The 24,995-nt window shown below is 42.5% G+C and overlaps 1 protein-coding gene across 2 annotated transcripts; it reads right to left on the reverse strand.

Annotated features, from left to right (window-relative positions):
* Positions 1-18,335: 18,335 nt before the first annotated feature.
* Positions 18,336-24,278, reverse strand: socs6a (suppressor of cytokine signaling 6a). Of its 2 annotated transcripts, XM_088363990.1 has the most exons (4): positions 24,111-24,278; positions 23,949-24,016; positions 23,261-23,335; positions 18,336-22,393 (listed from the first exon to the last, which is right to left on the reverse strand). In XM_088363990.1, the coding sequence occupies exon 4, from the start codon at positions 22,264-22,266 to the stop codon at positions 20,656-20,658; it is 1,611 nt and encodes a 536-aa protein (XP_088220116.1). In that variant the 5' UTR covers positions 22,267-22,393; positions 23,261-23,335; positions 23,949-24,016; positions 24,111-24,278; the 3' UTR covers positions 18,336-20,655. The 2 variants fall into 2 exon arrangements, with proteins under 2 accessions (XP_088220116.1, XP_088220115.1); XM_088363989.1 differs by having other exon boundaries at positions 23,949-24,278.
* Positions 24,279-24,995: the final 717 nt, after the last annotated feature.

Raw genomic sequence — 24,995 nt, forward strand, 5'->3', positions numbered from 1 at the left:
AACGGGAAGTTGCGTCACTGACTCGTTCGTGAACGGGAAATTACGTCACTGACTCGTAAAGTCCCTCCTCCATCTAACGCTTGCTGGCGCTGCTGATTGGAGATTCACGAGTGAGTGACAGACAGCATTGCCGCTATGCCATTGCCAGCCGACACACTTTATGCCGACATTGATGTTTTAATTTTGTATTTGTTGGATTGTAGTTGATGGTGTTATTACATCGAATGTGTTTGTGTTTGAATAAAAGGTTGAAAAAAAACGTTATGCCGACATTTGTTAATTTTGGGGACACAAACTCATATTACAACGTAAAACACATATACATGTTGTCATATAAAGCAGTTAACCAAATGTCTGATTTTTATGTTTTGATTGGCGAATGTAAAAATAAGGAATAAAACACCAGACAAGTTATAACCTAAATGTTTATTGAAATAATAATAATAATAAAAGTACATCTCAAACCAGCAATCTAATCAGACACGACTCTGGTGGGTCTCATCACGAAGGGCAACGAGACTCGGTACAGGTCAGAAGTTGACCTTCTGACCACGTGGTGCAGGGACAACAACCTCCTGCTGAACGTCGGTAAGACCAAGGAAATCATTGTTGACTTCCGGAAGGGTCACAAAACACACCTGCCGCTGATCATCGACGGTGCTGTGGTGGAGAGGGTGAGCTGCACCAAGTTCCTGGGGGTGCACATCAGTGAGGACCTCTCCTGGTCCGCGAACACCTCGTCACTGGCAAAGAAAGCTCAGCGCCGCCTGTACTTCCTGCGGAAGCTCAGGCGTGCATGTGCTCCTCAGGCAGTCCTGTCTACATTCTACCGTGGCACCATTGAGAGCGTCCTCACCAGTTGCATCGCTGTCTGGGGTGGTAACTGCACTGAACAGAACTTGAAGGCCCTGCAGCGCATAGTGAATACGGCTGGTAAGATTATTGGTGCTTCGCTTCCCTCCCTGAAGGACATTTACACCTCCCATCTCACCCGCAAGGCAACCTCGATTGCCAGAGATGTGAGTCACCCGGCTCACTCTTTGTTTGACCTTCTGCCCTCTGGGAAGAGGTACAGGAGCCTGCGCTCCCGCACCACCAGACTCGCCGACAGCTTCTTCCTCCAGGCTGTTAGGGCCCTGAACTCGCTACCCCCTTCTGCGTAGCGTGCGGCACTGTTGCGCTATTTTCGGGAATGTCTGCTGTACGCGCACTTGCTCTTTTTTGTTTTTTTCTTTTTGTGCTCCTCTTAATTATTTATTTATTTATTTATTGTTGTGTTATTTATTCATTATTTATTCGGCACGCTTTTGTTATACTTGTTTACTGTTTGTCTGTTGTGAGCCATGTCTTGTCACCGTGGGATAGGGGGGAACGAAATTTCGGTTTCTTTGTGTGTCTTTGGCATGTGGAGAAATTGACAATAAAGCTGACTTTGACTAATGTGAAACTGCGGTCGATATATTGAATAACAACATTTAGGCATATATATGCATACACGTTATTTAAAACCTACTATAACTAAATCGTAAATCTACATTCTGGCTTACATACTTCACGCCAGGAGATGCAACATATTCACTGACTGATCCGTTGATGCACAGGAAGGCAGTTCACTCATTGACTCGTTCGCGAACGGGAAAGCCAGGATTCGTTCCCTCACTGATCCGTTCTCGCGGTACTGGAAATGCAAATCACCAACGAACGAATCTGTGAGTGAACGATTCACTCAGTGAGTGATTCACTCAGTGAGTGATTCGTTCACTCACAGATTGTGATAAGTGATAACCAATGATTGTCACACACACAACTGGGTGCGGTGAAATTTGTCTCTGCATTTAACCCATCCCCGAAGGGAGCAGTGGGCAGCAGCGGTGCCGCGCCCGGGAATCATTTGGTGATCTAATCCCCGAATTCCAACCCCTAATGCTGAGTGCCAAGCAGGGAGGCAATGGGTCCCATTTTTATAGTCTTTGGTATGACCCGGCCAGGGTTTGAACCCACAACCTTCCAGTCTCAGGGCGGACACTCTACCACTAGGCCACTGAGCTGGTGAACGGGAAATGCAATTCACGACTCATTCGTGAACGGGAAGTTACGTCATTTTCTTCTTTGTTTTGTTTTACAGCGGGTGGCACCAGCTTCAATGGGCATTACCGACACCTACTGGTTGAAATTATATAGCGGCTGTGGCTCAGGCAGTAGAGTGGGTTGTTTAGTAACCGGAGGGTTGGCAGTTTGATCCCAGCTCTGTCACAGTCACATCTCGTTGTGTCCTTGGGCAAGACACTTCACACACCTTGCCTCCAGGTCGCCATTGTAAATGAGAAAGTGTTCTCAATTGGCTTACCTGGTAAAACATTGAATAAAAAATAATAATAATAATGAACGAATCACTTTAGGAAGTGATTTGTTCATTCTCGTTCACTGAAAAGATTTGTTCTTTTTAAACGAATCGTTTACTCACTTGCCAACTCTAGCCTAGCGCGAACACTAGACGGTGACGTAAGTGCCAAAATCAGTGAGTTGAAAATCAAGAGAGCTGAAAAAGCAGCTAATTTGTGAAATTTGAATAATTAAGCTGACAATTTAAACAGGCCTCTGTGGATTGTACAATGATGATGATTTTGTTGATATGACATCCATGCACGACTGGGCCTAAAACTGACCTCTGTGGGACTCCTTTGGTGCAAATGACAATAGCATCACCGAAAATGTAACAATTCATAGATGTTACCTGTTTTTTTGATATGATCCCTGTGATATTTTTATTAATTGTATAAGGGATTTGTGGCCATCTAATGATTCCCTGTGCAAATCCTTTTAAGTAGAACCTGATAAGTCTGCTGTCTGGCTCTGGGTGTTATCTTGGTGTTGCTGCTGTGTACATTCGGATGCTGTGTAGGTGGCAAAGGCAGGTGGCAAGAGTAAAAGGAGGTGAATAACGCAAAAGTGAATTGGGAGGAGAGAAAGGTTTTTGGCAATGTGACAGTCGCAGTGACACCAGGAGGGAGGAGGACATGAAAAAAAAATGCAACGCAAAGGAAGCCAATGGGTGCTGGCTGGGTCTGTCAGCCATGCGATGTGTTACAGTGAATTTTATTTTTTTTTCTAACCCCAGAGCAGATTATAGTGAGGGCAATATTGTGTGTGGGGACCACTGGTGTCATGCGGGATCTCAGCTGGGTTTGACGTTAATTAGGTGAACTTTGCACCTCACTGAAGTGAGATAAGATTCTTTGAAGGGAGAGTGAAGATAAAAGAATGAACAGATGGGTGCAAGAATGTCAAACACTGGACTTGAGATGATGCATAGACAGCCAGGAAATGTTGTTTTTAAAAACAATTATGGACCTCGGGTTGAGCCATGAGGGACACCACAGTTCCGGCATCATTATCAGGTGATTTACATTCATTTGCATTTACAAGAAACACACAATTGCAACGTCGACTTGTGCTCGCTACACACGTAGCAACTGTTTGTTACTCTCGCTAGGCTCGGTAATTTGCTACTGCTTAGTCAGCATCGTCGCCCACAGTCTTTGCTGGAGCGTCACCTGCCTGCTGGCCTATAGGTGGTGACTGGTGAGGCAGTAATATTCCAATCAGGTGTACAAATTCATGAGACAGTGATGTTGTTTTTCATTCGATTAGCAGCCAAACGTAAAAAAAATGATCTACCGTATTTTTCAGACTATAAGGTTTTTTTCATAGTTTGGGTGGGGGAGGGATGATTTGTACTCAGGAGCAACTTATATGTGAAATTATTCACAGATTTTTACTTGATCATTAACACATTACTTACTAGTATAGTTGATCACTTCACATGTTATTTTCACTTTAAACCGCATGAGTGCAAACTATGGCTGTGGAATAATTGGAGCCTCACTGACAATGAGTTCCATTCATGGACTTCCAGAGTCAGGAGATTTAATGATTTGAAATGGTATCTGAAAACAGCCTTCAAAATAAAGCACCCTACCTCAAATCAAAGCACGGCTGAATAACATAAATAACATGGAGAATACTTAACACATACTGTAAATATCTTTTTAGAGCAGCTTTTATTATTATAACAATTTTAACAACAAGGTACAAGTTTACATACTGTAAATATGTTTTTAGAACTGTTTTATTATTATAATAACGATTTTTCTATAACAAGTTATAACACTCTTAAATGTGTTTTTAGAACTCTTATTAATATAAAAAAATTTATAAAAAGGTACAAGTGTATGCACTGCAATTGTGTGGGCACTCCCCGCCTTCTGCTGACGAGTGGGCAACATTTGTGCCATAATTCAGCAATTTAAAAGTTTTATTTTGAATCTTATTTTCTTTTAATTTGAAAAAACAAATCTGCGATGTAGTGAAACCGTGATAAACGAACCGCGATGTAGCAAGGGATTACTGTAATTTGAACTGCAACTGACGCCTAGTCCGACGTCAGCGGCGTGGCACACACGCGGCGTTGTTTACATAAAGGACGAAGGATTCGATCGATGGATTTAATGACATGGAGTTACAGAGATAGTTTGATAAAATTGTTGTTTAGAATTATATGGGCCTGTGGAATAATTTGAACTGCAACTGTTGACGAGTCCAATGTCAGCGGCGCGGCGCACGCGCGGCATTGTTTACATAAAGGACGAGGAATTAAATCGTTGGATTTAATGATTTGGAGTGACACAGATGGTTTGATAATATTGTTGTTTATATGATAGTTTTTTGATATATACTTTATATATCATTATATGGGCCTGTGGAATGATTTGAACTGCAACTGATAACGAGTCCGACATCAGCGGCGCCCCGCTCACGCGGCGTTGTTTACAGAAAGGAGGATGAATTCGATCGATGGATTTAATGATTTGGAGTGACACAGATGGTTTGATAAACGTGTTATTTATGTTATAGTTATTTGAATAACTGTTAATGTTACATCAGGCCCGTTCTCAGCTCCTCATTTGTGTTTATGTCACGTTAGCATACCGTATCATTTAGCCCAGACATGGGCAAACTACGGCCCGCGGGCCACATCCGGCCCACGGTGCCGTTTAATCCGGCCCGCCAAACCTGAATAAATTGTATAATTAAAAATTGTTTGGGTCATTTTTCTTGCAATTACTATGTTTCCCCAATAGATGGGGAATGGTCCGCTCGCGCATTTACTCCCGGAAGCCGTGTCAGAAAGCTCAGTGCGCGCTCACAAGTGTAAGTAAGTAGTACGGACCCGGCGCACTCCGCGCTCTATTTCCATCAGTGCCAAATTTCGAGTGAGGGCTGTGACGTCAGCATTCTCGTAATTCACGCACTGAGCTTTCAGATAAGGTTTTACGCTAACGCCACCCACAAACCTTCCCCTGGAATCCTTCCATTAAAATGAGTGGCCCGAGGAAAAGAAAGGTGGACACTGAGTGCCGAGTGTTTAAAAAAAGAGTGGACCATTTGGCTCGACCTACGTGTGTGAGCAGACGCTCAGCCACATGAACGTCAACAAAGCCCGTCACGGATCTAGGTTAATGGACGGACACCTCGGCTCTATCCTAAGAATTACCACAGCAAATTTTACTCCAGACCATGATGCCCTAGCAAAAAAGGGAGATCAACAATACTATTGATTTTTTTAATACTTTATTTAGATGTATTCTTTCACTGATTCTTCAAGATGATGTATTCTGTCAGAATGTTTGCCGTTTGATGTGATTTCGCCTCATTAGATAAACATATTTCATAAATCTGCCCTGCAGGTGCTGAATTGATGGAAACTATTATTCATAATAACAGTGTCGTATTTAATGAGAATCACTGATAGTAGTTTTTGGGTGAAATCTTTTTTAAATGCTGTTAATAAATGCATTTGTTTTCAAAAAGCTTTTTTTGAATATCCATGCTTTACTACCTATTAAAAGTAACAACCTTTTATGCAATGACCTTTACATGTCATTTCTATTACTTCACACAAATACTACATCCATCTGCTCCTGGTTCGGCCCCCCGGTCAAAATTTAGAACCCAATTCGGCCCGCAAGTCAAAAGGTTTAGCCTGTTGTTGCTGGTTCATGTGTGTTCTTGGTGTTGGATTTTGTCAAATAAATTTCCCCCAAAATGCGACTTAAACTCCAGTGCGATTTTATTTATTTTTTCCTCTTTATTGTGCATTTTATGGCTGGTGCGACTTGTACTCCGGAGCGACTTTTAGTCTGAAAAATACGGTATATCAATTTTTTTTATTTTTTATTATTATTTTTTTTTTACACAACGACTGGGTGAAGAAGGGGTATATCCCAATAGCCTATAAATGGCAGAGTAAGAGAAGTCGAGAAATATTTTTGCGATTTATGTATTGTGCCGTTTCTTTTCAGACTTCTCTCCAACGCTCCTTGAGTAAATGTCAGACAGTGTGTCAAATGGATATGGCAAGAAAAGGAGAGTGGTAGGCGCGCATGAAAAGACGTAAAGATGAAAAATGAATAGTTGTCAAGTAAAAGACGATGGGGGGATATGAGTTTATAAAGCACAAGTAGGAAAGCAGCACTGCCAACACGGCAAACTGATACTGAAATAGCGGTAATTGAGCACAGTGTAAAACTACCTCCAGAGTTCTTTGTGTTTGACGAGGTTCTATTACCTTTGCCCTGTACATTTACATTTATAGTAGCTGTGTAGGCAGTGTGAGGCGATGGAAGACGATGCAGGGAATGGTGGAGTTCTAAGAAAGCGCGCGCGCGAGAGAGAGAGAGAGAGAGAGAGAGAGAGAGAGAGAGAGAGAGAGAGAGAGAGAGAGAGAGAGAGAGAGAGAGAGCAGCATGATTCCAGGGCACGCCTAATGTGAGCGCTGGGGTCGATGACGAGGGCTCAGCTCACAGATGGGCTCAGCGGGAGGCAGAAAGAGCCTCAAAGGTAGAAGGCCCACTTACTGGCTAATCAGTGCGCAAAGGGGTGCAGGAGCTAAAGCGAGCAGGTTATAAGGAGAACTTGCTTTTACAAAATTCCAACCCTCTTTTCTGTCTCGTTCATATCCCTTTAGTGCAGCCTGATTCGGAAAATCTGTGTGAGGGATTTAAACCTGTTAAACCTGTAAACCGGATGTTCCTGGTGGATAATCCCATTGCCAACCGCCAGCCCTCCCTCTACGGCTGCCATCATTAAAACCACACCTGAAGGGATTCATGTTGTGGTGACACTACCATATCAAAATTTGGCTTGATTCAATCATGGCTACTCTTCATTTGTAGTCAAACAGTCTTTTTTTCTAATATTATATATTATTATATAATATTATATATATATATATATATATATAAAATAAAAATGAACTCCTCACCCCCCGTGGGTGGTCTCTTTTTCCTTCAAGCTCGGGTCCTCTACCAGAGGCCTGGGAGCTTGAGGGTTCTACGCAGTATCTTTGCTGTTCCTAGTACTGCACTTTCCTGGAGTGAGATGTCAGATGTTTTTCCTGGGACCTGTTTCAGCCACTCCTCCAGTTTGGGGGTTACTGCCCCTAGTGCTCCAATGACCACAGGTACCACTGAAGTCTTCACTCTCCAGGCCTTCTCCAGCTCTTCTCTGAGCCCATGATATTTCTCAAGTTTCTCATGTTCCTTTTTCCTAATGTTACCATCATTTGGGATGGCTATGTCAACCACAACGGCTTTCCTCTGCTCTTTGTCCACCACCACAATGTCCGGTTGGTTCGCCATTACCATTCTGTCTGTCTGGATCTGGAAGTCCCAGAGGATCTTGGCTTGGTCATTCTCTACCACCTTTGGAGGTGTTTCCCACTTGGATCTTGGGACTTCCAGTCCATACTCTGCACAGGTGTTCCTGTACACTATTCCAGCTACTTGGTTATGGCGCTCCATGTATGCTTTACCTGCCAGCCTCTTACACCCTGCAGTTATGTGCTGGATTGTCTCAGGACCTTCTTTGCACAATCTGCACCTGGGGTCTTGTCTGGTGTGGTAGATTTGGGCCTCTATTGCTCTGGTGCTCAAGGCCTGTTCTTGTGCAGCCAGGATCAGTGCCTCTGTGCTGTCCTTCAGACCAGCTCTTTCGAGCCATTGGTAGGGTTTCTGGATATCAGCCACTTCAGCTATGTTTCGGTGGTACATCCCATGTAGGGGCTTGTCCTCCCATGATGGTCCCTCCAGCACCTCATCTTCCTTTGATGCTCATTGTCTGAGACATTCACTGAGCACGTGATCCGTTGGGGCCTTATCCCTGATGTACTTATGGATCTTGGATGTTTCATCTTGGATAGTGGCTCTCACGCTCGCTAGTCCTCGGCCTCCTTCTTTACGGCTAGTGTACAGTCTCAGGGTGCTGGACTTGGGATGGAACCCTCCATGCATGGTTAGGAGCTTCCGTGACTTGATATCTGTGGTCTGTATATCCTCCTTTGGCCACCGTATGATTCCATATCTGATTACTGGTAGGGCGTAGCTGTTAATGGCTAGGGACTTGTTCTTGCCGTTGAGCTGACTTCTTAGGACTTGCCTTACTCGACTTACCTCGTCAAGGTTGCCATTTGCCTGTGGAATTCCAAGGTATTTGTAGCTGTCCTCAATGTCTGCTATTGTTCCTTCTGGGAGTGAGACCCCCTCTGTGTGGATTACCTTTCCTCTTTTAGTCACCATGCGGCCACATTTCTCAAGTCCGAATGACATTCCGATGTCAGAGCTATAGATCCTGGTAGTGTGGATCAGGGAGTCAATGTCTCGCTCGCTCTTAGCGTACAGCTTTATGTCATCCATGTAGAGGAGGTGGCTGATGGTGGCCCCATTCCTGAGTTGGTATCCATAGCCCGTCTTGTTGATTATTTGGCTGAGGGGGTTCAGTCCTATACAGAACAGCATTGGGGACAGAGCGTCTCCTTGGTATATACCACATTTGATGGTCACGTGTGCAAGTGGCTTGCCATTGGCTTCAAGTGTGGTTTTCCACTGTTTCATTGAGTTGGCGATGAAGGTTCTCAGAGTCCCATTAATGTTGTACAGCCTCAAGCATTCAGTGATCCAAGTATGTGGCATTGAGTCATATGCTTTCTTGTAATCAATCCAGGCAGTGCTCAGGTTGGTACGCCTGGTTCTGCAGTCTTGGGTGACTGTTCTATCCACCAGGAGTTGATGTTTTGCTCCTCTGGTATTTTTACCAATCCCTTTCTGAGCAGTGCTCATGTATTGATCCATGTGCCCGCTGATCTTATCTGATATTATGCCCGACATCAGCTTCCATGTTGTGGAGAGGCAGGTGATTGGCCGGTAGTTGGATGGGACTGTACCCTTTGAAGGATCCTTCTGGATCAGGATCGTACGCCCTTGGGTTAGCCATTCAGGGTGAGTCCCATCCCTTAGCAGCTGGTTCATTTGTGCTGCCAGGCGCTCATGGAGAGTTGTAAGTTTCTTGAGCCAGTAGCTGTGGATCATGTCAGGGCCTGGTGCTGTCCAGGTTTTCATTCCTGAGACTCTTCTCTGGATGTCTGCCACTGTGATGGTTACTGGGTTCTGTTCAGGGAGCTTGCTGTGGTCCTTTCTCAGAGCCACCAGCCACTGTGCATCCTTCTTATGTGATGCCTCCCGCTCCCATACATCCTTCCAGTACTGTTCAGTTTCCAGCCTTGGTGGGTCTGCTCTGCTATTATTCCCCTGCCACTGAGCGTACACTTTCGCTGGTTGTGTTGTGAACAACCTGTTTATTCGTTTGGCTTCATTCTCTCTTGTGTACCTCTTTAAGCGGCTGGTCAAGGCTTGGAGTCTTTGTTTGGCAGTTTTGAGTGCTTCAGGTAGGGTTGTATTTCTTGGGAACTTGCTTTTTCATTGCACCTTTCTGGGCCTCTGTCATTTGGCTCACTTCTCTCCGTGCTATCTTGATTTTGGCCTCCAGCCTTCTCTTCCATGGTGGATACTGTTGTGGTCGCATATAGTCATTCTTCTTGTAGCCAAGCATTTCCAGGATCACTGCTGCTGAGGTGTATATCAGCTCATTGGTTTCAGTGATGGTAGCCGTAGGAATTGTTGTCAGTGCTGCATTCACATTTTCTAGGAGACTTTCTGAGGGTACTTCACTTAGCCTCTGCAATGTGTATCTAGGTTCCCGAGCTTTCATTCTCGCCATGATCTTGTTCTTCAGGTCAGTTGCTGCCTCGTTCAGCTTGATTGTGCTTATTGGGGTTTCGTACCCAACCTCTGGACTTGTACATGGATTTAACTCGTCTCTGACCTGGTGCTCTGGTTGACCTTCGCTATGGCATTTGTGTTGTATCTCACCAATCTCGAGCTGTGATAGCAGGTGCCGTTTATGGATATTGGAACATTGAGCTACTAGTTGCTGGGCCGATAGTGTTGACTGTGGGTATCGAAGTTACCATTGTTCCCGCATTCTCCGCATGTAACCCCTCTCGCTCGGGTTGCTGGAGTAGTAGTATTCCAACAGTATCGTTAAGGGTCTTGCCTAAGGACCCACACTGACTGTTGGTAAGTCGCTCATTGCTCATATTGTGCCCCTGCCGGGAATCGAACCTGGGTCTCCCGTTTGTAAGTCATGCGACTTACTGATTGAGCTAGTCAGCCGTACGGTCTTTGCATTTGTATGTATATATATATATATATATATATATATATATATATATATATATATATATATATATATATATATATATATACATACAAATGCATACATATACATTATATATATATAATGTATATGTATATATATATATATATATGTATATATATATATACATATATATACATATATATATATATATACATATATATATACTATTTTTTAATATATCTTTATAAAACATGGTTAGTTAGCCTTTCACTATATCATCCTCAAAGAGGAAAAAACATCTCGGTTGGATTTGCTGTAATAACAGTGACATCTGTCCATGTTTTTTTATTTTTTTTTATTTTTTTTTATTGTGTGGGAGACCCGAACAAAATCCTCCTGGCCAGGGCTGCATCTTTTCTACTGGTAATTGCAGAAGACAGCATAGGTAAGATCGACACAATGCCTTATACATGCATTGGCTCAAGTAAATAAATAGGAAAAAAAGAAAGCCAAGAGTGGAGAGCTTAGATGGTAGCTTTTATGGGTCAAGCTCTTTGTGATGCACTCATTGGGAAGAAAAACCGTGTCCTTGACTTCCTGCTTCTTCAGAGTCAGTCTGCATATTTCGAGTTTTTCCCTTCCATCCAAAAAAATAATAAAAATTGTGTTTCATTTTCAACAGGGAATGGTTTAGAGTGTTAAACCCAAATCTGGCTTGAGTTTCCATTCTGTGGTGTTTAGCCAGACATGAATAATGTAGTGTGACATCACAGCAGCATGGCACGGTGGAACCAAAAATTAATTCAACAAGCGTTTTTTGATACATTTCCATTTCTTTGCTAGTGTGGCAAAAGAACATTGATCACTGGCGGAGCTGGGGGGGGGGGGGGGGGGGGCAGAGGCACTGCCCGCCCCCCAGAATATGCAGATAATTTCATTTCAACATTTCCACCCATTTACAGAAGAAAACATGAATATTCATCAGCAGATATATAAAAATATTTTTGGGGTTTGTGAAAAAAATTGTTTTAATGGATTTGGGAGCAAGGCAGAAAAATAGAATTAATGCCCATCTTAACTCTGATACTTGCCCCTCCACAAATAACAGCAAACCTAGACAACACCTCTTCAGCATGATGGCAACAATCAAACGGCAGCGCCGCATGAGATACGAGGTGACGAAGCTAATTGAAAGCCAAAGACTCCACCGGCCCTCAGGGACTGTCACTTTTGCGCACGCTACGTGCCGAGTGTTGGGTATTTACGGAAAAGGAAAGTGGATCGGGCAAACGACACGGCGTGTCTCTCCAAGTGAGCTGGAGCCTGGCCTCCTGCAGCAGGAACAGCTTGGCGCTTCCCAAAGGAACGGACCTGACGACGGTCTGCAGCTGTGCTGAGAATTGTCAGCATTAAACATTCACATATTTAATCCGTTAAAACAGTGGCCCCAATGCTCTTGCGCACATGCTCGCTATCCTGATGAATCAGTTCTTTTTGAAGGCAGCCCGAGCTGCACTGTGTGGATTTTAGCACTTGCTAGAACAAGCAATGTCAATGTCATGAATTATTAGAAAGGATTCAAAATCCAGTCTGTGTAGATCTGCTTTTCATTTCTAATCTGTTTTTAGGAATTTGTCAGCTGGCTATTATTAGAACTGTAGAGGATTTAGCTCTTAGGTAACCAAATAATTCCTGAAGGCTTGACGACTAAACATAACATCTTTTATTGCTAATACCAGGAAAACAATATTACGACACGTTCATTCTTTTGTGTGTAAAACAAAAAATTGCATACAATGACACGGAGATTTTAGAGGCAGCATCAATTAGCCGCATGCAAAGCTTCGACCCGTCACACAGATATCTTAGCACCTTTTATCATCGTACATCTCCGTGTGAAAGGTATCATCCTTAATCATGCGCCGCCGTTGTTGTTGTTTCCTTTTTTTTCCGCAGAGGTAAAAATATGTCTCGGCACCACACAGGCACGACTCCCCAGACAGCCATGTTGTTTACTGCTGGTTAACAAAGGGAAGGCAAGTCAAGACTGTGACACAGACTAATGTGAAGGGGTGGTGCCACAATAATACCACAGCAGGGAAGGAATTCTAAAGCAAAAGTCTGGAAAAAGAGGAGGCAAACAACAGAGACGCACGTGAGTGAGAGACGATAGACAGCCATTTAAGCGCTTCGTCAGTCTTTAATTTCAAATTTAATAAAACGCAACCTGCCAGCTTCTTTGCTAACTTTATGCTAACAACAATAACACAGATCGATTTCATCATTGAGCTCAGGATATTTATATTGGCCACCAAACACTGTCAGACAAACTCACGAGAAGCGACATGACACATCCCACTCGACATTTCCTCACATCGCAGTGTTCTAATACCCTAAAAATAATCTTAAAACAGATTGAGGATTCTGCTAAAGGATTAAAGGTGGAACAAGTGCTGCACCAGCTGGTGCGATGAAGAAGACTTTGGATGTCAATGCTGCTCCCTCCGCAACTTCCACAGGTCAAAGGGCAAATTTTGGACTACTAATAGATGTCACGCTTAATAACAAGCTACAACAACAACAAAAAAAAGATTGGCTTTTTGAGGAGACTGTAGTTAACACATTTGAGCATCAGGTGCCATGAGCGCTCGTCTTCATTGGCACTAGTTGCACATTCCCACTGAGACACGCTGAAAGGATTAAGATGATATTTATAGGCGCTTTTGGACCTCCCTAATACATGCTTATCTCCAACCTGCTGGAGTGTATACTTTGGGCCTGGTTCTTCTTTCATCCGCTCCCGTAAGTGCCGCCATTCAGCACTGCACTTTCTGCTCAGGTTATTCAGTTTAGAAGAAAAAGAAAAAAAGGGCCATATAAAAGGCGCACAATGAACAATTTAAAAAGGCTTTTCGCAAACCAGGTTCGGATGGACAGTATATAATAAGAAACAATACAAAAGCAAAAAACGTGTCCTGCGATTGGCTGGCAACCAATCCAGGTAGTGATTTGGCGTTACTATGTGTCAATATATTGAATATTTTGATCATGTTTTTTGTATTGGCACCATTTTTGGAACACATGGTGAGATGAGTCGCCTGAAAGCGCACTCATTGTGGTGATATTTCTACCTGGGGAGGGGAGGAAAAAAAACACGTAAACATCTTTGGAATAAAAATAAATCAGTGCTGAGGATAAGAACACATTGTTTCAAGGATACAAGCAAGGAATTAAGCAGAGGCCGCCACACTGCTTGCGCTCTGTTTAGATTCACGCAGCACAAGATAGCTATCAGCCTTGTGATTTAGGGAGGAATTATTTCTTTATTTAGCTTTCCTCCATCTATTTATTTCCACGCTTTTTTGAATACCTCCCACGTCTGCTTCACATTGCTCTCGTCTCCCCACTAGTTGAAGATCTAGGCGGCGGGGATGACAGTCTTTTACCTTCGTGTTTCATCCAATGCTGCTCTAATTGTGGTTTCAGAGACTCCCCAAGAGACTTTATATTAAAAAAAAAAAAAGTGCATACGTGTTTGTGGTTTTGGCATGAAAGTCGCAAGTCTGACTACTTTTCATAGCTCCTTTAAAAAAGAAAAACAATAATACAATAATAAATCCATGATGTTTTAACACTGTCCAGAAAGTGGACATTAAAAACAGCAATCTGTTTGGCATTTGTGAAGGAAATAATGATGCCAGACGATCGTACCAGCATGTTAAATTAATTACAGGCGGTGTGTGTTGATTCATTAAAAAATTGAGGAGCGAGGGATTAGGATGAAAGGTTTTTGTTTGTGAAACACACGCATCAGAGGCTTGTTGGATAAAATTGCTACGGGAACCTCTTCTGAGGTAACAAAGACGAGACTGCGTAAAAAGTATCCCCTGTGCTCTGGTGGGCTACCTCACATTTGAAGCGTCTCAGAAAAGTGGATTATCTCCATTCAATTTAGCTGAAACTTTGTAACCTGCAAAACAACGTCACTTATAGGCTGTCAAGGGTATTACAATCGTTAGATATTCCCTGACGACGGAGCGGTTCAATGAATTGAATAGATATTTAATATTGTCGGTGTTTTATGGCAGAAGAAACCCAAAATGCTACTTCTGATTTTGTTGTGTGCATTATTAAACTCCTAAAAGCTTTGCCACTAAGTCTGTTTTAGTTTACTAGGTAAGTGGACCAAACATGAAGCACTTGATTGATCGTAACATTTCTAAAAGGAATTAGGAATGTGCAACATGATTTTTTTTTCTTCTGCTGACAAATTACATCCCACTCTGCCAAGACACCTTTGACCTCTCTCTGCTCTCATGTAACCAGGAAACACCAAATCGCCCTTTTCGGAAACACTCAATTTCATCCTCGTGGGTGCTTTAGGTTCTTTTTCCGGATGATTACTTTGACCTTTAACCATCTGTTGAGAAGGACAGACGGCTTTACCATTTTAACGTTACACATTTAAGCATAAATTAATGAAAGCTCTGTGTCACTTTTACAGTAGACAAACAACCATTCACTTTTTTTTATCCCACAGTCAACCTAATTGCACGCTTAAACTATTTCATTGTCAGAGGACCTGCCATTTTGTGAGATGAATAAATGAAGGAAGCTATTCTTAATTCTTCACAAATCCCATCAGCAACTCCTAATGACAGCTGTGGAAATGTAACCGTCCTCCTCAAACGGAATTATTTCTCCAACACGCTCCCAGTCGTCATTACTATTGTATGGCCTGTGGCTATATTTACGCATGAAGACTACATTATTTACCAAATGGAAACAATTGGGTTGCATTAAACGCCGGTGAGTCAGCCACTAAAACCTGAATAAGTACTATTGTGTGCTGAACTTGTATTTATAGAATAAGTTGTAACAAATGATTAGGACAGATTTAGGACAGGAATTCTTTTGATTTGTTATAGGTGGACGTTGGACAAAATACAAGAAGATCTCAAAGGCTAGGAGTGAAGGATTTCAAGAAGCGCCCATGGCTGCAGTGAACTCAAAGAAGAAGGGACAGGCTTGACAGATGGATCATGGACTCCACAAATGGCCGTCTGGAGACCATGTCAGTCAGATTAACTGATTCAAACAGTGAGGGGATCCACTTTGCCCCAAAGCACGCAGATCAGCCCTTTTATTTTGCTATTGGATTTTATGTATCGGATATTATGGATGCATGGCGAAACAGCTAAAATGTGAGTCAGGCGCTAAACACAATGATTTGTGCTTCCCTCCATATTTATTTATTTTTTAGCTGCAACACACACATTGATGCATTAGTTATCCACAGGAAACAACCAAGCTCTAAATATTTATTTGTCTTGTGATCAGTCAGCAGCATAATTAGCATACATCTCAGCCATTGGATCAAATGCCACCACCCCTCAAGCTGCAACCAAGGGGATGAGATCCACATGCCCCTGTCATATCAAGTGAACATGAAAATGGAGGCATCCCCTACTTCAGATGCGTAAAGAAAAATGACAACTCTGGATTAATTGTCTGGTAAATGTTATCTAATAAAAGGACAACTAGCAGTAAACAATAGGCAGCTGCCACTCGGTGTAAGATAAAGAGCTTGTCTCTGCAGTTTGAATGTGGCAGATGTGAGATGAAGACAACAGTGTAGAAAATAAAATTACAAAATCACTATTACATTGAAAATATGTATTATGGAGGAAGAAGAAAATAGCTTCTACTAAACCATCCAATGTATACTGTCGCTACTCACTCCTGACAGAGCGAGGAAGGAGAACGAGAGCTACTATCAGCGGGGTAGGAATCACAATTTCAAAGACTGGCTCGTCTTGTTCTGGTGTCTGATGTAAAGAGTCCATTGGTAGTTCAGCCGCAAACTGCCACCTGCTCGCTACTTCATCTCACTTCAGCCTCATGAACCCCCCGGCCCTTCCCCCTCAGTATCTACACGGAGAAAAGGAGGCTACTCTCCAAAATCAAAATAATCCCCTGTCCGTTTCCTGATGACCGCCACCTGTTCGACTGAAGTGAAGGATGGACGGACACACCACTGAAGCATGCTGCCTCATTGTCACTGTCACGTTATTATTTTTAGACCCCAGCCCCAAAGGTCCACTTACACATTTTGGTGTGTTTCTTAATCGTGACTAAGTGAAAAAAAAAAGCATATTTTCAAGGATGTAAATATGTTATAATTAAACAGAGCCTAATATCTCATAATAGCCATCAATTTATTTTCTCCCCCTAAATATTTAATATGATCAATTTTATGGGTTGGTATATTTACATCCATATTTCCCCAAGGTAATTTTTCTATCCTCGTTCAAGTATCCTTTGCCTGATTATACTTTATCATGAAAATGAAAGAGGGTTTTATTGCATTGCAGGCTTTCTAGCGCGACTTTGCAAATTTACATCCAAACAAATTATTTGAGTTTAAGATCAAAATTGGATTATGTAAACCTGATGTCCTTCTAAATTACTGACCTTGCTCGACTCAAGAACTGACTTGACAGGTTAGCAATCCATTTTGGGGTAATTACACACGTGGTAATTGCTCTTACTCACCAGTCAATTATCTGGTCTGGCGCATATTTAAAGGGGGGGATTCAGTGCCCCCTGCGGCCTCCCCACCTCTAGCTCCGCCCCTGCTTAGCTGAGCTAAAATCTAGCCAATACATTAAGTTAGTTAAAACAGAAATAAACATATGCTCATATTAAAACCAAGGTGCTACTATCATTGAAACTCCTAATGTCATTACATTTTTGGAGCTGTAAAGTGTGAACCATGTTTGAAATGAAACCATTACCTGTGTTGAGGGAAAAGCGCGTAGCCTACTATAAATTCGATGCACCCCATAGGGATACAATAATCACCAAGATTCTGGGCTGTTCCAGTAGAGAGCTGATCTAACAAGGCTAATTGGGCTTTAGAGGCTCCTAATGCATGACAAATAGAGAAGGAGAGCGTCTAAGCACTGCTTGTGTGAGCAGCTCAAGGATTAATAAAGCCACACCTTTCAAAGACATCTGTTGCCAGCAGGCAATGCTGCCTCCATCATTACGGGCCGAGCCCTCCCGTGTTTGCCTGGCATGACCATTTAAAGCAATACGTATATATGTTTCCCGGCTAATTCAAGCTGTCGACATCATCCCGGTTTGGAGGTGAAAAATGGGCGCGCCACGCGGCGCACCAGATGGCGGAGTCGGATCATTAATCTCAGCCGGCAGACATGCGATGGATGGATTCCCGAGTGTGAACTGTTTCAAAAGTGAGAAGCATCCCCAGGGATGGGAATTTGCTCACAAATTACTCATTTTGTGTCTACTAATAGTTGTGAAACCAAAGTCATGTTTGTCTTTACCAAAGACTTGGAATTGAACTTGGCTGTACCATGACACGAAGACAACTTGAGAAACCCTCGCCCGTGCTTTTGTTTTAAATTTGAAAATTAAAAACGCCAAGAAGGGTGTTTTCATAGAAGGGAGGGGCGACGGCATCTCCATATGACATACGACTACCAGTGCGCAATGAATAAATCATTGCGAGGCAGGCAGAGGGAGAGTAAACAGTTGTGTATCTTCACCTCAGATGCCTAGAGAGGCCTGTCAGACACTGCAGTTAACAAAGGCTGCCGCCTCATCGCCATGCAGATGGTATTCGCCGTCGCAGAAACCTGACATGATCTGGGGGGCGCTACCCCGTGAACCCCAGAGTTTGTTCAAGATGGCCTCCATTTTGTCTGCAGACAAAAAATGGGGTAGGAAAAAAGTACTGGAAACCAAAACAATCCTTTTTAGAATATATATATTTTTTATTTATAATTTATAATTGGCAGATACAAAAACTCTTACTGTATCCAAAATGTGCAATAAATCACTGCTGATTAACAAAAGATATTACAAAAGTCTGTCTACTCTTCAAAGTTGACAACCAATGTAAACTGGTTTGAACTAGTAATCTAGAGAGTGTTTACTAATGACTAGTGAACTACAGTTTTTAACAAATTGCAAATCGCCTATGCTCTCCCAAGTACGTTGATATCGGGCCCCCCCAACCCCCCCACCCCCGTTATTAAATACAAGAAAGGCAATCATTTTCCGTAAGCAGCACAAAATGTGTAGAACACATGACAAAGTCTTGTACCAATATATTTGAGAAACAGGGGACGGCGTTAAAAAAAAATGTAAACGATTACCTTCATCAACAATCTGTGACACTCAACATGCGTTGCCATAATCATACAAAATGTGTCATTTCTTAATCAAGTACAAGTATTTGGGAGGGGGGGGGAGCGGAGCAGCAACACTTCCCGCTAGTCAATAAATTGTAAATCAAAAACAGAAACAAACACTGTATCAAAAGCATCTGTCGTTCACATTTCAATTAAAAAAAATACATCCACAGTCATGATCAGCCTATCTGGACAGAATGTCGTTGCTTTCATGTTCCGCACATGATACCAAACTAAAAACTGAATCTAGTGAAGCAAACGCATACGGACGATTCTTGGCAGGCTGTAACAAAAAAAAAATATCCAAGTGCAAAAGAATTCTTCAATGTACTAGTTTGTTCTCTTAATTTTACTCCAAACGAGCACACATTCCTTTTCGTGTAGCATAATGCCCCCAAGATGGCAAAAATAAAACTACAAAACAACAGCCGACTCATGTTTGATAGAAAGCAAACATCCCTGGTCCGACTCCAACCTTTAACATGCAACACCATTACACCGAGGTCCTAATTTCTCCGACATTGAACGTTTCCAGCTACATAAAAACCAAGGCCGTATTATCGTCGAGCAATAACGTCAAAAGTCACATAATCAGAATTCCCTCTCTGGGAATCCGTCTCAAAGCACTTGCGTAATGAAGTCTGTGCTTTTCCCTTTTTCTGTATTTGAGCCGAGACATCACGTACAGATTCGGGGCAAGTGACGACAGGTCTGCTTTTAGGGTTCTAGAGGACAATTTATAAACCGCAGCAAGGTTTTATTGGCATCTTTTTTTCGTTGAGGTCAACCGTTGAAGCCTTTGCGACATGCAAATAACCAAAGAGCAGCAACGTTCTTCACTCGAGTTGCTGTCTACTATTTCTGACACAAAAAGAATATTTTAAAAAAGGGACCTACTATGCTCAACTCAATTTTTAACAACCAAAATGGTCAAGAAAAGTAAGAATAGAAACACAAATTTAGCATACATGTAGTGGTGTGAAAATGAATCGGTTAATCGGCAACAAACCGATAAATTGCATCGTATTTTAAGAATCTAGTCATCGTTTAAAGACATTAAGGATTGTCCAAATATTCTGATTCCTTTACTCACTAAATAATCCCAAATAAACACAAATAATTGGTAAATAAACAGTAATCGGGGGGGAAAGAAAATTAATACATTAATGCAAATAAAATTGTATCCGATTATTTGATGGAATATCGATTCTAAAAATATTCGAAGGTGATATCCCTTCATATTGTTACAAACATTGTATCTCAAATCATTAATAAGTATAATAGGTCCATCTTATTTGTAGAGCACAAGATTAACACAATGCTGCACAACAAACGGCATAACATAAAAAAAAAAAAAGATCCAGCATCATCAGTACCGTGAGATTTGCATAACATCGGATGGCTCTACATAGCCAGAGGTTCATTTAAAGCTCCATGCTCATGACCAAACTATTCCGAATGTCGCAATTTTGGGCAGCCGTAAATCGTGGCTACTTGCACGTCATGCACAAAATTTTATACATATAAAAATTATGATTTCATATTCACATGGCATTTGTTTTTGCAATTAATTGTCGAATCACTTGAGTCTAGTCTTGATTCGCTTTGTGCTTTCTCAGGTTCCACCAAACGTGTACTGCGATGAACTCAGCCTTAAGAGGATTTGCAGGGTTTTTTTGAAGGCCCAAAAATGGTCATTGTGAAGTTCATTTGATAGCAATGTACTGGTAGCCTTTCATTTAGAATTTTGGGTTTGATTGCGCAAGTGGGATAACTGCTTTGTGTGTGGTTGACCTCCAGCGCTCATCTGGATGGATTAGCGTAGACCTTGACTGAACATAAAAAGTGCAAAAGAGTCCCGTGTGTGTGTGTGTGTGTGTCAGTAGTGCTTCTCCTGTAGGTAATCTTTCATCTTGTTAGGTAAGGGCAGTTTCTGGATGAGGTCTATCCTGGTGTATTGTCGAATGACAAAGCGACAAAGGTACTGCAGGGAGCGCACTTGCATAAAGCGAGAAACGGGGTTGGTGAGTCTGACCGGGTAGGTGGCAGAGCCCGGTAAGCGGGACCTGGAATAACAAAAAGCGCCATTCTCAGAGTCTTTGATGGAGTGCTCGATGAGGTCCACGATGGACGTGTGTCCTTCCACGTCGGGCTGCTCATAAAAGCTGAAGCGCCCGTTGGAGTGTTCGATGCGGGTGTGGAGAGTTTTGCTCTGCGACCTGAAGCTCAGGCTAAGCAGGTACCTGTCATCCGAGCTGTCTCGGACCAAAAAGGAGCCGTCGGCCAGGTTGACCAGTTTCTCCTCCGCCTCCCAGCGTGTGATGGGGCCCCAGTACCAGCCCTGCCTAGCCAGCTTCTTCAGCTCCTCCGTCAGGCTGGTCACCACTATGGGCCCGCTGCTTTGGACCGAGTCGTACACCCGACCCACTCCAGGAGCCGAATTGGGATCGAAGTTAAGGTGATGCCGGACTCGATCGGCGACCTGGCTGTCTGAGGAGCCAAAGCTGGAGAACGTCCTGGGAAAGTGAGCGTTGCTGCTCATGGGAGGCAGGAGAGGAGAGAGGGGAGGTGGGCCCTCGCCTCTGGAACTTTGGAGCATGACGCCGGCGGAAGCCATCAGAAGACTATTCATGGAAGTGTCCATGAAGAGATCCGGAGGCAAGCCGCCAACCATTTGGTGCTCCTCCTGTCCCGGATCCATCAGCGGGGACCCGTTGTCCGCCTCTGCTGCCACCTCCATGGGAGACGCACTGTCCAGGCAGAAGGAGTGGGACCCTTCGGGGTACATTCCCTCATCTAAAGGCATCGTGTACTGAATGTAGTCTTGGGGCGTCAACCCCAGCACCACAGGCACGTCACTATCGTCAATATTTAAATGCAGCTCGCCGTTTTGCGGCTGCTGGAGGTTTTTGAAGGATTCAGGTTGGTCCTGAAAGAGCCCACTCATCTGAAAATCGCTGAATTCCTTTCGGATGCCATTCAAGTTGGGGCTGGGGCCGGGAGAGTGGACCATGGCTTTCACTTTGACCTCCATCTTAATGCAAGCGTCATCTGAGTTGACCGGCCGCAGGGGCCAAGGCGAGGGGCTGTAGTGGTGACTCCGGAGCGACGCGGACCTTAAAGGTCGCTGGGCCTTAACCTCGTTGAAGCCGATGGGCGCCGAAGAGGAGGAGAAGGTGTCCTCGTCGTCCGTCGAACCGATGGCGGAGGACCCCGCTTTGCTCTTCGCCTTTTGCTTGGCCGACAGCCTTCTCTTAAGTGATCCCATCAGGCCTTCGCTCTTTGACCGGCTCTTATTCTGCCCACCTTTGTCTTCCTCGCCACCCAGGTCGCACACGGAAAGGTCTTTGGTGTAGCAGCCTCCGAAAAGTGATTCGTCCTTGGAGAAGTCTGCGGCCACTGGGGCCTGCTGGAGCATGACAAAGTCGCCGTCCTCTTTGCCCTTTATGCTCAGCGACTTCCGAATGGTCTTAAGGCTGATCTTCTTCATTCTGACTGGCCCTCCGCCAAGGTGGGGGGCATGAGATGTCTCTCCTCGTATCCTGATGAAAGAACTAGCCACAGTATCCTCCCATCAGGTTGCACATCGGTCATGCATACAGCAGAGCCCACAAACTCTTCAAAAGGGGGTGGAGGGGTGGGGAGGAAACACACAATGTTCTTAGAAACAATCATATCCATCTTTATTTACCTCATACATTCATCCATGTAGACGGATTAGTTTGGGCATCTGGCGTAATATTTATTTTACAGATCATTTGCTGACTCAAGTTTTGGAAACTTCTGTGGCACTGCTGAAACGGGTTTATGACAGGGTGTGGATATTAATGACGGTTGTTTCCATTTATACTCTCTACAACAATGGCATTGAGTGCTGACATGTTTAAAGACTCAGATTGAAATATTTTGACTTGCATTAAGTAAAAGCTGCAAGTATTTAGCAATTCAACATTATCTAAATGCCCTCGCTTAACTGATGAGTCAATTAACGATGCCACTAAATCACAGGTGTCGAACTCAAGGCCCGGGGGCCAGATACGGCCCGCCACATCATTTTATGTGGCCCGCGAAGACAAATTGTGCATCAAATTGGTGTGTCATTACTCGAATTGTCTTTACTTTTAAAAATATCTCTTTTTTTATGTATTTGACCAGTTTTTACTCGTCTGATTTGAAAATGAGTTATTTGTCAGTTTGTTTTGTAGCTTTTACTGTATATAATATGAGGTGCTCATACATTTATTTGGGTTGACAGTCACAATGGCCCTCGGAAATAAGCTATGACTACAATGCGGCCCGCGAAAAAAATGGGTTTGACACCCCTGCACTAGACTCACACGGCATAAGTAAGGTTAAAAACGCAGCAAATTGACATTAAAATACATTGCTAGCATTTTTTGTGTGCATTCATGGTGGTGATAGATTAAATTAAAGCACACACATGCACCCACAAGATAAAAACAAACCCAAGATCGCTTACTCACCATTATGCGCAGAGAAAATGTGACTCGACTTGATTGAATGGGTCAAGTTCCACATCCAGCACCTTTCATTTGATGCTGTGAAAAAAAGAAAGCTTGTTATCATATTTCAAACACTTTCCATGTTCGCTAGCATGTTATTACCATCGTAATAAATAACTAGTAGTTTATTTAAGCTGCTACTTGTCAGATCTTATTAAAGAAATAGAATCAAGGTTTTGTCCTGACTTAGCCTAGCACGGCCTACACATTTAAAGGCATTCTTTAGCTTAGCCTCGAAAGTTACCATTTTATAATGTCCCAGTGTAAAATAACAATATCAAACATTAGAAAAAGCTTCAATACGCACTCGACAACAGTTGACGATTGTTTCTTGAACATCGAGTGTCAATAAAACAGCTATAAACAGCCAGATATGTTACTACGACGAGCGATAGTGTTAGTTAGCACATTCGCTCTTCACAGTGGAAATAAATCTTAACCGATCGCATTTTAAAATCATCCCCGTGTTGAATAAACCTTCATCTCGTCACTTGCGCTCAAGAGAACAACAAATAAATCCCGATTTTAAATAAAAGCTCGCTCTTCCACCTTTGTTAGCTATCTTGGCTAACGTTAGCATACGACCAACCTAAGCCAATCAGCTTGTTTCCTGAACGCTTGTTGTCGAAAACATACGAGATAACATTACCTTGCAGTTATTCTGCTTGCCAATCCGCAGCAAAAGATCAGCGTTTACATGTCCAGGGCTTGGTGCATCTAAGGAAAAAAATGTGCGATGATATAATCTGGAATACGACACAATAAAGTGACACCTTTCTTTCTGACTGACTGACTGACTAGGTTAGCTTACTTGAGGAGCTCCCGGCCTCTTCCTTTGTTGCTTGTTAAGTTGAGTTAAGGCAGCTCGGCAAGCAGACTTGGATGGATGGATGGATGGATGGATGGATGGATGGATGGATGGATGGATGGATGGATGGATGGATGGATGGATGGATGGATGGATGGATGGATGGATGGATGGATGGATGGATGGATAGAGCGAGCACACAGTTTGACAAATAATTATAACGTTCTACTTCTGAAATGAAAAAAAAAATGCAGACATTCCACTGTATTAAACATACCGAGTCTTGAGTGATAAATTTAATTGCTGTATAACTGAACCAAAACAAACTTAATAGCCTGGCTGACTCATGCACTGTATAATATTGTGCACATTTTGACAAGTTATTATTATTATTATTATCATTATTATTATCATTATTATTATTATTATTATTATTATTATTATTATTATTATTATTATTATTATTATTATTATTATTATTATTATTATTATTATTATTATTATTCCCACTGTGCAATAGAAAATGTCTGTTTTTCCTACTTTAATTATATCTATAAGTATGACGGTAGTATTGATAGGAAGATGGATGGATGATTTATATTTTATTTGTAATTTATAAAGTATGTAGAATGAGGACATATATTTATGTTATTTTTTTATGCTGCATATCCTCTGTTACATGTAATAAACACTAAAGGATCAATTATTGATCCTATAGCTACTGTTAATCTGTAATCATTTCTGTTTGGCAAAGGTTATTTATGGTAAATGTATGTCTTCTGTGTCATTTATCAACAACGTTATACTTTTCTAATTTGAGTTTCGAGCTGGAAAAGTTTGGGGAAACGTATGTACCAAAGACTGCAAGTCATTTCTTGTTCAAACAAA

Source organism: Syngnathus floridae, chromosome 20, assembly GCF_059516105.1.
Source record: "Syngnathus floridae isolate MCC-2025c chromosome 20, RoL_Sflo_1.0, whole genome shotgun sequence".
NCBI classification, from domain to species: Eukaryota; Metazoa; Chordata; class Actinopteri; order Syngnathiformes; family Syngnathidae; genus Syngnathus; species Syngnathus floridae.

Bases quoted from the DNA above. Each gene is read 5' to 3' on its own strand.
- socs6a (XM_088363990.1), bottom strand. From the start codon at position 22,266: ATGAAGAAGATCAGCCTTAAGACCATTCGGAAGTCGCTGAGCATAAAG.